The 16,394-nt window shown below is 39.5% G+C and overlaps 1 protein-coding gene across 2 annotated transcripts; it reads left to right on the top strand.

Moving 5' to 3' along the window:
* Positions 1–444: 444 nt before the first annotated feature.
* On the top strand, positions 445–9,449 carry got1l1 (glutamic-oxaloacetic transaminase 1 like 1). 2 transcript variants are annotated; one of them, XM_087849038.1, is made up of 9 exons: positions 445–762; positions 2,117–2,298; positions 2,510–2,633; positions 5,960–6,004; positions 6,107–6,177; positions 6,293–6,443; positions 7,617–7,782; positions 7,966–8,108; positions 8,608–9,449. In XM_087849038.1, the coding sequence occupies exons 1-9, from the start codon at positions 588–590 to the stop codon at positions 8,745–8,747; spliced, it is 1,197 nt and encodes a 398-aa protein (XP_087705164.1). In that variant the 5' UTR covers positions 445–587; the 3' UTR covers positions 8,748–9,449. The 2 variants fall into 2 exon arrangements, with proteins under 2 accessions (XP_087705164.1, XP_087705163.1); XM_087849037.1 differs by having other exon boundaries at positions 5,960–6,177.
* The last annotated feature ends 6,945 nt before the right edge of the window (positions 9,450–16,394 follow it).

The raw sequence follows: 16,394 nt of genomic DNA, 5'->3' as shown, positions 1-16,394 counted from the left end.
ATTTCTCATGAATTCAGATTATACATGAACTCCACCATTAAGACTAGTCTGATCTGTGAAAATGATAGTGGGATAAATGTCATCAAATGAATGCATTTGAGTAAACATATAAGAAATGGATGAGTGGAAGCCATGGATGCAGGAAATAGCCTCATCTGCAGATATATATGACCGACACAGAACACTCTTGTACAATTAATGAGCAAGCCTCTTGTTTTCTTCTTCGGGTTTTTTTGTTGTGTGTATTGCAATAGGGCTAATTTATGGCGGCTACGGGCCAAGCTCCCAAACAAGCCTTAATAAGGACACAAAGCTGAGCTTTACACTAGCGTGTTGTCGGTGTTAGAGGCTAAAGATGCATCTGGGTCTTCACTGATAATAGCTCATCCTTTCTTTTTCCAGTGGCTTTGATGGCTTACCGTCAGGGCAAAAGTAAACTCACCGGAGCCACACATTAGGGAGCGACAAAACTCATCCATCCCCGTTGCCTGGGCCACAGAATCCAAATATGTGCTGTAGCTTGGCAACAGTGCCCAAACAAAAGGTTCGCAGCTCCCGCCGGTCTGATTTGTCTGACCGCCTCCGAGATGAGCCGACCCGGCAGCAGCCCTGATGAAAAAGGGGTCAGCCAAAATGGAGACCCAGGAGGTCATCGCCCAGTGTTTACCAATACGCTCAACGCACCAGTGAGTCCCGAAACAAGGTTGTTATCCGCCTTCGCCAGAGATACACGGGCCACGAAGGTTGATCTGGCAGGCAGAGGTGAGTATTATCACGTTGTGGCTAATAGATAGATAGATAGATAGATAGATAGATAGATAGATAGATAGATAGATATGATATAACTCAAACAGAAACAATGTTGTGCAACTTCAAATTGAATTTTAATTTAATTTAAAAAAAATGCTTATGTTATCTCTATGTAGTTAGCAATCCCCCCCGAAAAATACCGCAGGTTTTTTTTAAACCACTATTCTAGTGGTAACTACATTAACTACAAACGTACACTTTACCCAAATGCACTGATGATCTCATGAGTCAGATCCAAACTTACCAAACTTACATTAATATAGACAACAGCTATTGACAGATGTGAAGATCAAAGATGCAGACATTGTATGACATATTTACTTACTTATTTACTTATACTTACTTTTTAATAAAATAAACTTAGATATATAACTTTTATCCACAAAGTGCAGTTTGATTTTTAAATGTGAATTTAGTGAAATACATCTGTTATAATTTAACACAGACAACATATGCTAATATAGGTGCTTTTAAGATTATTATTATTATTGTTGTTGTTTTTGTTTTGTTTTTTGTTACAGGCTTGCTTTATTGTAAATATAATGTAATGTGCCTCTATAGGTCTGCAATGTAGCTGGAAATACGTGAGCCGCATTATGGCAGGCAATATGTGAGCAGAAAGAAAAAGACTGCTATATACAGTGTGTACCCTCCTCAGATTCTAATCTGAGCAGAGGACTAGTTCGCCGGTCACCAGTCAGTATCTTATTCAATGTAATAAGATACACCGAAGAAGATATTCAGTGCATCAGACACTGTATACTCACGTCTTTATAGAAAGCCCGGTGAGCACTGCATTAAGATTTTCAGTAAAATCATTAATTGCCAGTCATGGCCTTCAACATTTATATTTTGTGTCCATGCTAAAAACAGGAAGCATTCATGAGATTGTACCAGTGGGTGTTTGAAGGGGCTTTTTAAAGCCTGGAGGTTGCATTTACTCCCACTTTAATCAGCTACTTTGAGCCTAATAGAGAGCAGCTGAAGCTCTGCGTGAGCCTTCTTGAAATAGCTGCTAGAAACTCACTCCTTGCCTCGCTTTGTACCTGATTTTCTCAGCCTTTGCTGACACATTCAGTACAATAGCTGCTAAGGCCACAATTACGTGAGCATGTTGCAAGTAAATGATCTGTACCTTAAGATACTACTGCACTTGTTTAAACATTTTTACTCTTTGTTGCCACTTGTTAGAAGGCAACACAATTATTAAAGGGATTTTAATTTCAGTTTTTTGGCTCTGAGGGTGCGTTGTATTTTTGTGTCAGATTAAATATATTCTGTTCTTTGCAATACATTGTTTTTGCAGAGTATTACAGCGAGGAGGGAAAACCCTTTGAATTGCGTCTGGTTGGAAAAATAAAGCAGCAGTTGAGCACTGATCCCACTCTTCATCCTGAGTATCCCTCTTCTCTTGGACTGAGAGAATTCACCAGGAAAGCCACAGAAGTTGCCCTTGGGAAGCATTCTAGGGCTATAGTGGAGAACCAGGTAATGTCACCTACACACAGACAGCTCAACTCATTTGAACCTCATTTTGTACAAAACAAAAACTAGGACTGATCATGCAGTCAGTCAGTACCGGAAAGACGTTATTTGCAGTTACTATAAGTAACTGCAGAATAAATCAATAGAAGATCAGCAAGCAAACATCATTTATATCAAAAACTCTGCTGTTGGTGTTTCCTGGCTTTCGCTGCAGGTGTTAGGTGTCCAAACTCCTGGTTTTACTGCTGCTGTTCGTCTTGGAGCTGAACTCTTGAGGTGCTGGTACGATCTCAGTGCTGACTGGTGTGGCCCGGTTTACCTCTCTTCCCCCTGTGATGGTAAATAAAAAACAGCTTCTACTGAACAACATTTAAAGTGGAACAATTATGCCCATTTCCAGTTACATAATTGTATTTTTTGGCTCTTCTAAAGTTGCCTTGCATAATACACAGTTCAAAACAAATCTTATGTATCTTCTTCTGGGCCGGGGTGTAGGGCTTTATTATATATATATATATATATATATATATATATATGTCAATATAAAATTGTACTTATTAGTCAGCATAAGCTTTTAATGATATAAGTTTGCATATGATAGAATACTGCATGATGACCTTTTTATGACTTAGACTGTTGTCCACTACAAGACTGTTTTATAAATTCTTTCTCACAGCGATAATAGCTGAACAAGCTGTTATTATTTCACTCCTGCCAGGAAGAGGAGAGCTGGACACTTATCTGCGCTCCCTAACAAGAAGAGGGGCCGCGTCCTTCTGAATCTCATAACACACACACATACACCTGAGCCACTCTTATCTTCACTCCCTACACACTAACATTCCTCTGCCTATGAATAGACGTATTCACTGTTGTCTTACCTTTGTATATAAATAAAGACAAGTGCAAGAACAGAGCGCACATCACAGGGCCCCCACTCTGGTGTGAGCGTTCTGTGATCATGCCCTTGCAAGTAAATGCTGCAGCGTCTGTGTGTTTCTACCTTTAGATTCTTAGCTGAAGAAGTGTCTTTAGAATAAATCTCTTGACATATATATATATATATATATATATATATATATATATATATATATATATGTATGTGTGTGTGTGTGTGTATACAGTGGGGCAAAAAAGTATTTAGTCAGCCACCGATTGTGCAAGTTCCCCCACTTAAAATGATGACAGAGGTCAGTAATTTGCACCAGAGGTACACTTCAACTGTGAGAGACAGAATGTGAAAAAAAAATCCATGAATTCACATGGTAGGATTTGTAAAGAATTTATTCGTAAATCAGGGTGGAAAATAAGTATTTGGTCACCTCAAACAAGGAAAATCCCTGGCTCTCACAGACCTGTAACGTCTTCTGTAAGAAGCTTTTCTGTCCCCCACTCGTTACCTGTATGAATGGCACCTGTTTGACCTCATCATCTGTATAAAAGACACCTGTCCACAGCCTCAACCAGTCAGACTCCAAACTCCGCCATGGCCAAGACCAAAGAGCTTTCGAAGGACACCAGGAAAAGAATTGTAGACCTGCACCAGACTGGGAAGAGTGAATCTACAATAGGCAAGCAGCTTGGTGTGAAAAAATCAACTGTGGGAGCAATCATCAGAAAATGGAAGACATACAAGACCACTGATAATCTCCCTCGATCTGGGGCTCCACGCAAGATCTCATCCCGTGGGGTCAAAATGATCATGAGAACGGTGAGCAAAGATCCCAGAACCACACGGGGGGACCTGGTGAATGACCTGCAGAGAGCTGGGACCAAAGTAACAAAGGTCACCATCAGTAACACACTACAACGGCAGGGAATCAAATCCCGCAGTGCCAGACGTGTTCCGCTGCTGAAGCCAGTGCATGTCCAGGCCCGTCTGAAGTTTGCCAGAGAGCACATGGATGATACAGCAGAGGATTGGGAGAATGTCATGTGGTCAGATGAAACCAAAGTAGAACTTTTTGGTATAAACTCAACTCGTCGTGTTTGGAGGAAGAAGAATACTGAGTTGCATCCCAAGAACACCATACCTACTGTGAAGCATGGGGGTGGAAACATCATGCTATGGGGCTGTTTTTCTGCCAAGGGGACAGGACGACTGATCCGTGTTAAGGACAGAATGAATGGGGCCAAGTATCGTGAGATTTTGAGCCAAAACCTCCTTCCATCAGTGAGGACTTTGAAGATGAAACGAGGCTGGGTCTTCCAACATGACAATGATCCAAAACACACCACCCAGGCAACAAAGGAGTGGCTCCGTAAGAAGCATTTGAAAGTCCTGGAGTGGCCTAGCCAGTCTCCAGACCTCAACATCAAAATCTGTGGCGGGAGTTGAAAGTCCGTGTTGCTCGGCGACAGCCCCAAAACATCACTGCTCTTGAGAAGATCTGCATGGAGGAATGGGCCAAAATACCAGCTACTGTGTGTGCAAACCTGGTAAAGACCTATAGTAAACGTTTGACCTCTGTTATTGCCAACAAAGGTTATGTTACAAAGTATTGAGTTGTATTTTTGTTATTGACCAAATACTTATTTTCCACCCTGATTTACGAATAAATTCTTTACAAATCCTACCATGTGAATTCATGGATTTTTTTTTCACATTCTGTCTCTCACAGTTGAAGTGTACCTCTGGTGCAAATTACTGACCTCTGTCATCATTTTAAGTGGGGGAACTTGCACAATCGGTGGCTGACTAAATACTTTTTTGCCCCACTGTATATATATATATGCACACCCCCATAATTACAAAGAGTATGACTTGTAAACAATCAGCGCTGTGTCCATAGCAACACAAGATTTTGAAAATGAATACATAAAAGAGACAAAATGTCAAGGATTCCACATCATTAGATAAATATCTGTCACAGAATATGCCCGCATGGAGCTCTGTGACTTATATCTTTTTTTAATTGTGAAAAATAAGACAAATAGTGAATAATAATGGTGGTAACATAAAACCACAGTCATCTAAGATGATCCACAACACTTGTGACAATGTTCAATGGACAGATGAGCCAAAATATGCTGTCTTTGGAGGAACACTCCAACACCAAAACCTCATCCCAGCCATTAAGCATAGACTCATAAAACACTTCTTCCCAAAATGCTGACTTTAAGTTATTTGATTATTTTTCATGTCATTTTGTTACAGAAGTAGAATTGAAAATGTAAGCTTTAATGGAATCTAGTCAAATTTTACAGGAGAATGATTGAAAGCAGACACATAAATAAAGGACATAAAATTCATTCAACTTAATGGCTGTGTCATGGCCTGAAACCTTTTTGTAAGGATAATTGGTTCCAAATTCCTCTACAGCAATCCCCCGACTTTTGCTGCCATAAGAGAGTCTACGAGTTACTGAACTGAGCCTTACTTTTTTCAGTCTGAGCTGTGAGTGATTACTCATTGTGTTTAATAAAGATATAAACTACTTGCCTTGTATTACACTGATTAAGTTAGGCTCCATCGGTCACTAGTTTTTACTTAGATGAAGATCAGACCACATTTTTTGAGTAATTAATTCATAAATCCTGGTTCACATACTTTTCTTGTGAGTGTACATGCTGCGGACAAAAGTGTAATTGATCTTTAGGGGTTGGTACTGCTTTAATATATCTAATAAGCCAATATAATGTTTTGTCTTGATCCTCCCTGCAGACTCATTGGCTGGTATCTTCCAGGCAGCAGGGATCCAAGAGATCCGTGAGTATTATTACTGGGATGACAAGCAGCGGGGCATTTGTTTGGAGAGGCTTCTGGAGGATTTGGAGAGTGCTCCTGAGCATAGTGTTGTTGTTCTGTCAGCGTCTGCCCACTACCCGACCGGAGCAGACCTCTCTCAGAGTCAATGGGCTGTGATTACACGGCTCATTACGGTAACTAACTTGTGCATTTATGCTCTCCGACAGAAGCTGAAATTATTTTTATCAGACAAGCAGCTTTTCACTCATACTTAATTTAATTTGCTCTCCTGGCACTGTTTTTCAACAGAGGCGTAGACTTTTCCCCTTCCTCTTGCTGCCTACACAGGCACTCTGCTGTGGAGACATGGAGCGTGATGCTTGGCCTGTGCAGCACTGTGCATCGCTGGGAATGGAGCTTCTCTGCGCTCAGTCATTTTCCCATTGCTTTGGACTATATGGTGAGAACGTATGTGCACTGAAGGGGCCGCACCTATCAAAATGTGCTTGTTGCACAAACGAACACTGCACTCTGCGGTGAGAAAACAACTGCGCTGCCTGGAGCTGATACAAGTCAGTTTGAACTCTTTCTTTTCTGAATGAACCGACTCAAGGTAATTGACAAGAGCAGCTCTTTACTTATCTTTGAACCATAATCGTCATCAGAAAAAGGCAGACTTCAGTAGCCATAGAGGGGAAAAATATTTAAAGGCCAAGCTTTACTATGCTGAGTGCATGAGATCAAATTTATCCAGTGTGCTCCAGGGACTGTGGATTGCTGCTGCATTCCCTGACTTTTTCTTCACCTAACCTGTCAGAAGAGCACCCTCTCTGTGTTGTGTGAGTTGAAGAAGCGAGTAAGAATATGAATAAATAAGAAACAAAAAAAGGGAAAAAAATTGCTGTTGTTGCACTTGCAGCCTTCGCACTTGGAGAGAGTTGGTGCTTGTTTGCAACTTTATTTCTGGTTTTAATGTAATTTGACTAAAACATAAAAATGCAGCTCTGTGTTTCAGAGGTTAACACATTCGCTTACATTTGAAGGAGGGAGGAGAAAAACAAAACAGCCTCAGGGGGTCACAAGCTAGTGTACTCCTTGTGCCGGTCCCACGCTCAGATAAATGGGAGGGTTGCATCCGGTTTCAAATCTGTGCTAAATCAAACTTGCGGATCCATCCGCTGCGGCGACCCCTTGGGAAAGAAGGGAGCAGCTGAAAGTACCTGTGAAAAATAAAAATGCATATGTCCTCATTAGAGTCTTTTGCAAATCTTGTTTCCAGGGGAGCTCATGTTTTTAGAAAGGGCTCCTCTGATCTTTGTAATTGGCTCTGGGATGAAATGTTGAAAATGAAATGTGCTGTTTTTCTACGCTCATCTTTTAACCACAAGTTAGAAAGAATCAAAAAAGTGGCAACTAAACCTGCTTCATGTGCATCTAAAAGCATCTTTGCAATCTTTCATTTGTGACCCAGTGAATATTTACCAGAAAAAATGGAAAAACCTGACAGGCTTGCAGTGTATACTGATGCAAAGCATTTGTTTTCAGCAGAGTATAACGTTACTTTGCTGCTGCTGGGACATTCTGTAGATTTCTTCAAGCTGTTTGTTTCTTCAAATATTGTTTCCTTCACCAGGTGAAGCTGTTGGACACCTCCTGTGCGTCTTAAAGCAGAACTCCGTCCTGCTGCCCGTGCGGTCTCAGGCTGACAAAATAGTGAGATCACTGTGGGCCAGGCCATCCGTAGGAGGAGCGCATGTTGTCACCACAGTGCTCAGTAACTCAGCCCATCTTGTTGAGTGGTGAGACATGCTGCAAATGATCTGGCATTTGAAGAATTTGGCCCGGACATTAGCTGTTGCTGTTTTATCAGTACATGTGTTGTATGTCTCTTGATGTTATGGATACACGCCCCTTTCCACCCTCATTTTTCATAGTGTGCAGATATTGAATTATATATATATTTTTCTCACTGTGTTCCCCAGGCAGGGAGAGGTTAAGCACATTGTTGAAAGGTGTATGCTGATCAGAGCCATTTTAAGAGAAAAGCTGAGGCTTTTGGGAACTCCTGGTCGCTGGGACCATCTGACTCAACAAGGTGGACTCTTTTGCTGCACAGGGTTAAATGGTAAGAACTGAAAAGCACTGTTTCAGCCCCCCCTCTCTCTTTTTTTTAGAATTATGTTTCTCACAATCTAGAAGGACAAATGATTCACTGCATCAGCCTCGAACAAGGACAACATAAATGCTGTCTGATGTTCATAATTTGTTTTCTCAGCTCTTGCTTTGCCGCGATTCTCTGGAAGATCCTTTGAAACAGCTAATTGGCATTTGCAACACAATTTTTTAATGTATTCATCAGTGTCTGATGCGCTTATTCAATCGCACATATTGCACACATATGGCTTATACGAAGGCCATAACCCTGATCAGTCTACATTGAATTGCTGTTTGTGATTTTAGTTTGGTTCAAAAAGTATAACTTGAAAACTTAACTGCTGAAGATATATTTTATGTAGCATTCATGTTTTAAAGAGAGCTTTTCTTCACATGACAATAACATAGGTTGATACGCTGATGAGCTGTCATGATTTTGCTTTTTTGTGACTGTTTTTTGGCCTTTTCAGGTGAGCAAGTAGAATTTCTGTCAAACAGGAGACGGGTGTACCTGCTTCCCGGCGGATGTCTAAACGTGAGCGCAATCAACTGCCGCAACCTGGACTATATAGCCGAGTCCATCCATTTGGCTCTGACCTCTTCACTCTGACCACGCAGCTTTTATCGGCATCCAAAATCTATGGGCTTCACAATGAGTTTGGACCTTTCAAGTGTTTCATTAAAATGTTCCTTTTTAAGTTAAGTGCAATTATGATGTTACTTAAAAAAGGGATGTTTATGTTTCCAGTGCTCTGTTGGGTCAGCCATATCAGGAGATCTGCTGGAAGCTGTGGAGTGATTTTCCTGTTCAGTCTGTTTTACATTAAGAGTTGATTGAGGTGTATATTTACATATTCTCATATCATATGTGAAATGTGAACAGAAGGTAGTGTAGAAAACAAATTACCTTTTTTCCTTTTTATGGAAGATGTTTGCAGAAATTGTTTCTACACCTCAGTAAAAAATAGATTCGTAAACAAATAAAAAAGAGTTAGTCACCGGGAGCTGCTAGACAGACTTTGTGTGTTTTGGACTTCTAGGGTAGCTTGTTGCCTTTAGTTCAATCATAATTACTGGCTGACAGCTGGCAGCAGTTCATTTTTAATGAAAAAATATTAGATTTATAGCCTTCTCAACTGAACGTGATTATGAAAGTGTCTGGATATGAAGTGTTTACCTAATGTTATTGATAAATACATTTTTTGTTAACCCTCAAAGTCAATGTACTGCTAACCTCGGACCCTAATGGTGCCCCATCATAATTTGTGATTTTTGGCTTTTAAAAAATGTTCTCACACATATTAGGAGCTCAAGCTCATACAGTTTGGCTAATATTACCTTACTTACTTACTTACTTAACAGTGGTAATATGAAATATATCGATTTACTTTTGATAAAATGCACTCTTTGATAAATTAAGTCACTCAGAAATTCATCATCACCATTTGAGGCATACATATCACATGTGGCAAAGAGGTAAAATTTACACAACCCCATTATACACTGTAGGTATCGTTAGTTTGAGCAGGTTTTGTATGTTTCTGTGCTTGAATGGGTGAATCCACAGAATAGATCACACAAAATCTGGTGATCATTTTTGTCATCATTATGATTTTTTTCGTTTAGTAGTGGCTCCATAGTGTAGCGTCAATGTCAGTGTCACTTTTATTTATGTACGTTTAAGTTTTTTACATGCACACTTATGAAGTGACTCTGGTATTCTGAAAAAGTTCAAACTTGCTTGTTTTATTAGATTGAAAAGGACCCGAGCTGTCCTCCCCATCATGGTTTCCGTGCTAATGTACTAAAGAAGTTGTTAGTTGTTGTTGGCCAAGGTGGTTAGCAAGAGCTAACGATGCTGAATCACTGAAGATGTTTTACTTGCTAATGCTAGCTGTGTTTCTGTATGAAGCGCAGACTGTAACTAATCACAGAGCAGTGAAAGCAGACCGGCAGCAGCTTGCCTCACATGCTGCTCTCCCATTAGTTTACATTCATACCTGCAGTTTAGGCACACTTTTCTCCCCCCCTTGTGTTTAGATGTTGTGCCGTCACCTGACGTGATTTAGACGCTTTGGGGGTTGTTAAGTTGTTTACATATCAATTATATTTTCACTAGTTGCTTTTGCTGTTGAAATTTTTAATTATAATTTTTGTATTAGGGTTTCTCAACAGTAGGGGAGACCGGGGATAGTTGTAACGTGGGTCAGTTGTAACACTTCTAATTTCTCCAATCAGGGCTAAGTTTCAAATCATGTGATTCACTCTGTACATGCGCAATTCAGTTCTTCTATCACTGGTGAAAAATCAACACCATTCAACAAACACAGACAATTTTAGAAGAAAAAAACACATTTCTAAGCCAAAAAGTAAGTTTTTTGACTTTATTTCATTTTCTAATAGCACTAACTGCTTTGCAGTTAAACTCATCAAACTTAAATTATGTTATTTGTATGTCTGTGGGGATATATTCTGTGCATGTCTTTAGTGCTAATGTTTTAGCCGTTGGCTGTAATGCGAGCTAGATGGTGGCTATAGGAGTCTGGGTCAGTTGTAACAGCAACAGCCTGGGTTAGTTGTAACAACCATGCAAATGTTACAACTTACCCCACTATTACTTTAACTCATATTTTTTTGTTTTCTTTGAATTACAGTATGCCTAGGTCATGGAAAAGACAGACTGACCGAGGGGTGCCTCTCAGTATTTTGGAGAGAGCATCAAATGATGTTAGAAATCAGGGAAAGTCCACCAGATCTGTGGCAAAATTGTATGGCATTTGCCATGTCACTTTGCACCGCTTTTGTAAAGAGAGGAAGAAGCTGGAAGAGCAGGGATCAATGGAACTCCCACTTGCAGGATACCATAGTGGAAAGAAGGTCTTCACTGATAAACAAGAGAAGGAATTAACAGAATACCTGATGAGAGCTGCAGATGCATTTTATGGACTATGTCCACGTGAGCAATAAAGGATAAGACAAGGGAAAGTTAGAAATTTGTAATGGTAGCAATTTAAAATATAGTATATCAGAAATACTAACATATTTCGTGATTAAAATTACAGGTAAAAGAACTGGCATATCAGCTTGCAGTGAAACATGGATGCAAATATCCAAAGTCATGGGACACATTCTCAAGGGCTGGACCAGACTGGTTCTCAGCCTACATGAAACGAAACCCAACTTTGTCCGTTAGAAGTGCTGAGGCTACAAATCTGGCACGGGCCACCAGTTTTAATCAACACAATGTAGCAATGTTTTTCAAAAAATTTGATGAAGTGCTAAAGAGACACACCTTAACAGCAAATGACATATGGAATATTGATGAGACTGGCATAACAACTGTGCAAACCCCGGACAGAGTGATTGCAAAACGTGGCACTAAACAAGTTGGAGCAATGACATCAGCAGAGAGAGGTTCACTGGTCACCCTTGCATGTGCAGTTAATGCCATTGGCAACACAATTCCTCCAATGTTTGTGTTCCCACGCATACGTTATGCAGACCACTTTGTCAGAGATGGGCCAGTTGGAAGTATTGGCAGTGGAAATAAGTCAGGATGGATGCAAGAAACAGAATTCCTCATCTTTCTAAAGCACTTTGCAAACCACACCAAGGTCAGCAATGAAAAAAAGTGATTCTTCTCATGGATAACCACAGTTCACACCTGTCAATTGCAGCCATTGACTTCTGCAAGAGCAATGGAATTGTGATGCTCACATTTCCCCCTCACCGCAGTCACAAACTCCAACCACTTGACAGGAGTGTTTATGGCCCACTGAAAAAGATGGTGAACAGTGCAAGTGATTCCTGGATGAGAATGAATCCAGGAAAGACCATGACAATATATGAAATACCAGGTCTTGTCAGGACGGCACTTCCAGCAGCAGCTACACCAAAGAATATACAGGCTGGATTCCAGTGCTGTGGAATTTGGCCATACAATCCAAACATATTTGAGGACAGTGACTATGCTCCATCACAGGTCACAGATCGTCCTTCTCCAGCAGTCCATATGGACATTTCTCCAGCTGACCAACAGTCCACTCCTCATGCTGCTCATCTCACCAGTCCTACAGCTGACGACATGACCACTCCTCCAGATGCTCACATCTCCAGTCTCCCAACTGACCTCCAAGCTGCTCCCTCATCAGGCTGTAATGAAAACCCACAGACCTCCTTGGGCTTTAACCCAGAAGATGTGCGACCCTTACCAAAAGCTGGACCTAGAAAAACCCCTTCAACGGGAAGAAAAAGGAAACAAACAGCAATACTCACTGATACACCAGTTAAGATGGCCCTTGAAGCAGACCAGAGAAGCAGGAAAATAAGTTTTCCAAAGAAGAGGCTGTGCCAGAAACAAGGCAAATCCACTCCCACAAACCTAAAACAATCCAAGCTTTCCACATCACGAAAGAAAAATCTGAAAATGAATAACACTGAACAGGACAACACAGATTCCTCAGATGCTGATGAGAATTTCTGTATTGTGTGCATGGAAAACTTCAATAACTCAAAGCCAAAAGAAGCTTGGGTTAAGTGCCTGACCTGTGCATTGTGGGCTCATGAGGCCTGCACTCCAGGACAGCCATACATCTGTCACCACTGTGATTCTGATGGTGATTAAAAACTTGACAAAAACACATACAGTTCATTTGATGAAGCTGGTGCACAGCTAAATTTTTTCAGGTTAATTATTATGTTCAAATGTGGCAAGAGTTGTCGGTGATAATCCCCACCTAGCCAATGAAGACTCAATGAAGGTCAACCAAAATTATTGAAAAAAAAAGTTGTCTTTTTTTGTTACAATATGTTCAAAATCTATATTTCTGCACTCTGTCACACACTCCTACACACACTCACAAACACATAAATAGCTACATAAATGTTTATAAGTGCATTCAGGTGTTGAATAAAAAAGATTACATCTTAAGATTTTGTCAGTACCCTTATTTCATTGTGTTACATCTCACCCCAGGGTATGTTACAACTAACCCAGACTATGGGGTTAATTGTAACATTTCACTCTTTGTGTTTGAGAGCATACCATGCAATGGGTAATTGTGCTGCAGAGAAAATAGCTGCACTATTTAATAGCCAAGACATGTAAATACTTTGCATTACATTTTGAATCCACTACCTTAAAAGAGCTCCAAGCTACAGACAGAAATGTCAAAAATGTTACAACTATCCCCGGTCTCCCCTACTTGTTTGTTTTAATTAGTTTACTTTTTTTTTTTTTTAAAAGATTTTTCTAAAAAATAAATAAATAAAAAATTGATAACGCATCCAACTTATTTATTGAAAGTGTCGGTATCAGCGATACTGACCCGTATTTACTTGGTATCGGATCGATACCAAAATATGCAGTATCGCACACCACTAGTTAACAGGACATGGCCACGCCCTCAAAATAACTGCAGTTTTCTGTGAGATTGAAACAAGCACAGCTTTCAGCGACAGCATGGCCACAAGATGGCAATAATCTGAAGGATGGATACATATATTCATTGCAGACCAGAAGCTGTGCTGTCTAAGGACAGGATTACTTTGCTTGTTGACTTTATTAATTTGCCAAACAAAATGCCAGGTTTCCTGCCTTATTCACTGTTTTTAGATGAAGGAATAGTAAGTATGAACAAATTTACTTTTGCAGACTTTTTGGACTATGTCCTTGTCTCTGTTCAGTTCTAAAAGGCTTCTAGATATCCATCAGTCAATCAATGCTGCTTATTAATTTGTGAACAGGGGTTTTGATCATCAGAGGAAAATATTAACTGCGTATCATCTGCATAAAAAGGTAGGATATTTTACAAATATTTATCATACTGCAACATGGAAGCTGGAGCTAGGGTTTAAAAATCAAAAATCATAAAGTGAAAGATCTCAAGTTGAAGCCTTGGGTGACACATAAATCCCTTCAGGTCTGTGTCAGGAAGAGCATCTGATATAAAGTAAATCTGCCAAATCAAACATGCAACAACCTGCAGGCTTGACCCCTTGTGAATAATTAAGTCAGCTTGAAACTTTCCTGACACCCCCCCTCCCTGTTTTACCAACTTTGTTTTTTCCTTTTTTCTTCTCCCCCAGGGCATTTTTTATTTACAAATAACTGGAGATTGTACTTTTATCTGTCCAGGATCCCAAATTCCAATGTAGACTTAGTCCATAGACAATAAAATCTAGATGGTCTGGCAACATTCGCTACATTATAGTTGTCAGTATCAACAGTGGTACTAAACATAATGGTAATTATGAATATTTATCTATTTATGAACTTCAAGCATGTGTAGTGGTGCGTGTCTATATCCCACTAAATCCCCGAACTGTCATAATGTCACATCTTTAGACCTAAATTTTCAAGATGGGCATTCATTATGTTATCATATCCTTAAAAATGAAATTATTATTGTGTTAGCACAAAAGTGTTTTCCCCATAACATTAAAGTGCCTCTATAATTCTAATAAATTAAGTAATTCTTATGCTGTAAGACCATAATTTTGGTATCATATGTGACTTACAGTTGAATTGTTGTAACACTTTTTTTTCACCCAAACATACATTTGTGGTTACTTTTTTTCATCAAGGACAATTAAGATCTCTTTTAAGGTCTTTTAACTTATCTATAAACTCTAGTTTTTATAACATACATGGTACAAATTTTTACTGTGGCTTAATTTATGCTGTAAGTAACAACATTATGTTTTATAATATGATCACCAGTCACTCAGCAGGGCTTAATTGAGAGCTTGTGGATTAACGGTTAACCTTTCATATTTACTGAAAGCACTCCTGCTTTGTGAATTCACTGCAGCTACTGTGAACATCATTCAGACAAAATACTCTGAATTGTGCTGATGAACATGCTGTAGACTCAGCAGATTTCAGCTGCCTTTATTATTCACCAAAGGCTGAACAACCCTGACTGCTGTGACAAGCATCTGCACTTCACTCAGTAGGTTCTGATGTACCATTGTGCACCATATTTCCATAAACAACCTTGAAGGATGTTTGGCCACTGCTCTCAGGACACGACTGCACGATCAAGAACTGAATTCATATCCGACTGCCAACAAGAAAGATAAGATTAGACAAATGAGGAGCTTTTATCCAACTAACATCGTGTTCTGAGAAGCGCTGTTGTCATTTGTGAAATTGAAATGTAAAATATCAAACTACTTTTCTCAATACTACAGGTAAGAGAATTTTTCTGTATTGTGTCTGTGTTTATGTTGGATCATTTGGGTCCTCTACCTGGCATGGTTTGATTTTTTTTTAAGCATCTCCTTTTTCTTCAATTAAGAAACATTTCCACTCAGAAATTAGTGTTATTTTCTTCTTTGGTTATGAAAAACATGTCTTTTTCTTTCTTTCTTTTCTCTTTTTTTTAGGAAAACACATGGCTTTTATCCAACTAACTTTATATCCTCAGGGGCCCTATTTTCATTTGTGAGATATGCCATTATTGTGCGTGTTGTTCAGTTCTGAGTAACAGGTTACAACAAGGTATTTAATGGAGGCAGTGTGCTAGCTCCTTTCATTTCGGTGACCCTGAGAGAACAGCGAGGATAATCAACATGCACCACCATCGCAGAGTCTGAGCCATTAAATCCTATCTAGACCTCTTCGATTTGTATCTGACCATTTTTTCATGTACACAGTGTTGCAGATATTTACTCCTATCAGGGGTTTCAGGTTTTTGTCAGTAATAGGTTACAGGCATCGTTATAGTATGCTTGCAGTTATCCAGACAATCATGAATAAAGAGCATTACTGTAAATCTGACAGTTGCACAGAGTAAACAGAAGAAAGTATTTTTTCCTTCCATCTAATTTTTAATAGAAATCACTCAGGTTTATAACAGGTGGAACTTCAGGATTTATTAATTGTTTGTTCTAAAACTGATCAAAGTCTGGACAGCCGTGCCTTTTGTCTAAGAGAGTAAAAACATTAATTGGTGCTTCTTTATAGAAAGACAACCTTTATGAAAGGTTTGCAAAGTGATTTATGAATGCAGATTCATCCAACCATCCATCTTTTCCTTATCCAATTCAGAGTCACAGTGGAGATTTATATATAAAAATTCATCTGTAAATCCCTCTTACACTGTTTGTGCTTTGTTTTATAGACGCGTGCAGTTCATTTGTATCACACAAGGAACTCATGATGGGCCTGATATGTATTATCAAACAATATTGTTGCACCAGGATAAGCCTGATTACTGAGCTGTCCACGCTGGTTATTATCCTTGTGGGTTTC

The sequence above is a fragment of the Neolamprologus brichardi genome, chromosome 12 (genome assembly GCF_056152115.1).
Source record: "Neolamprologus brichardi isolate AB-2024 chromosome 12, ASM5615211v1, whole genome shotgun sequence".
Classification (NCBI taxonomy): Eukaryota; Metazoa; Chordata; class Actinopteri; order Cichliformes; family Cichlidae; genus Neolamprologus; species Neolamprologus brichardi.
The sequence above is the reverse complement of the archived record's forward strand: the minus strand, read 5'-3'. Positions and strand labels throughout refer to the sequence as shown.

What these genes read in the sequence shown, in the direction of transcription:
- got1l1 (XM_087849037.1), top strand. Translation starts at nt 588, where the DNA reads ATGAGCCGACCCGGCAGCAGCCCTGATGAAAAAGGGGTCAGCCAAAAT. An exon ending in GGTTGATCTGGCAGGCAGAG is followed by an intron (nt 763 to 2,116) that starts GTGAGTATTATC and finishes TTGTTTTTGCAG; the next exon opens with AGTATTACAGCGAGGAGGGA. An exon ending in CCATTGCTTTGGACTATATG is followed by an intron (nt 6,444 to 7,616) that starts GTGAGAACGTAT and finishes TTCCTTCACCAG; the next exon opens with GTGAAGCTGTTGGACACCTC.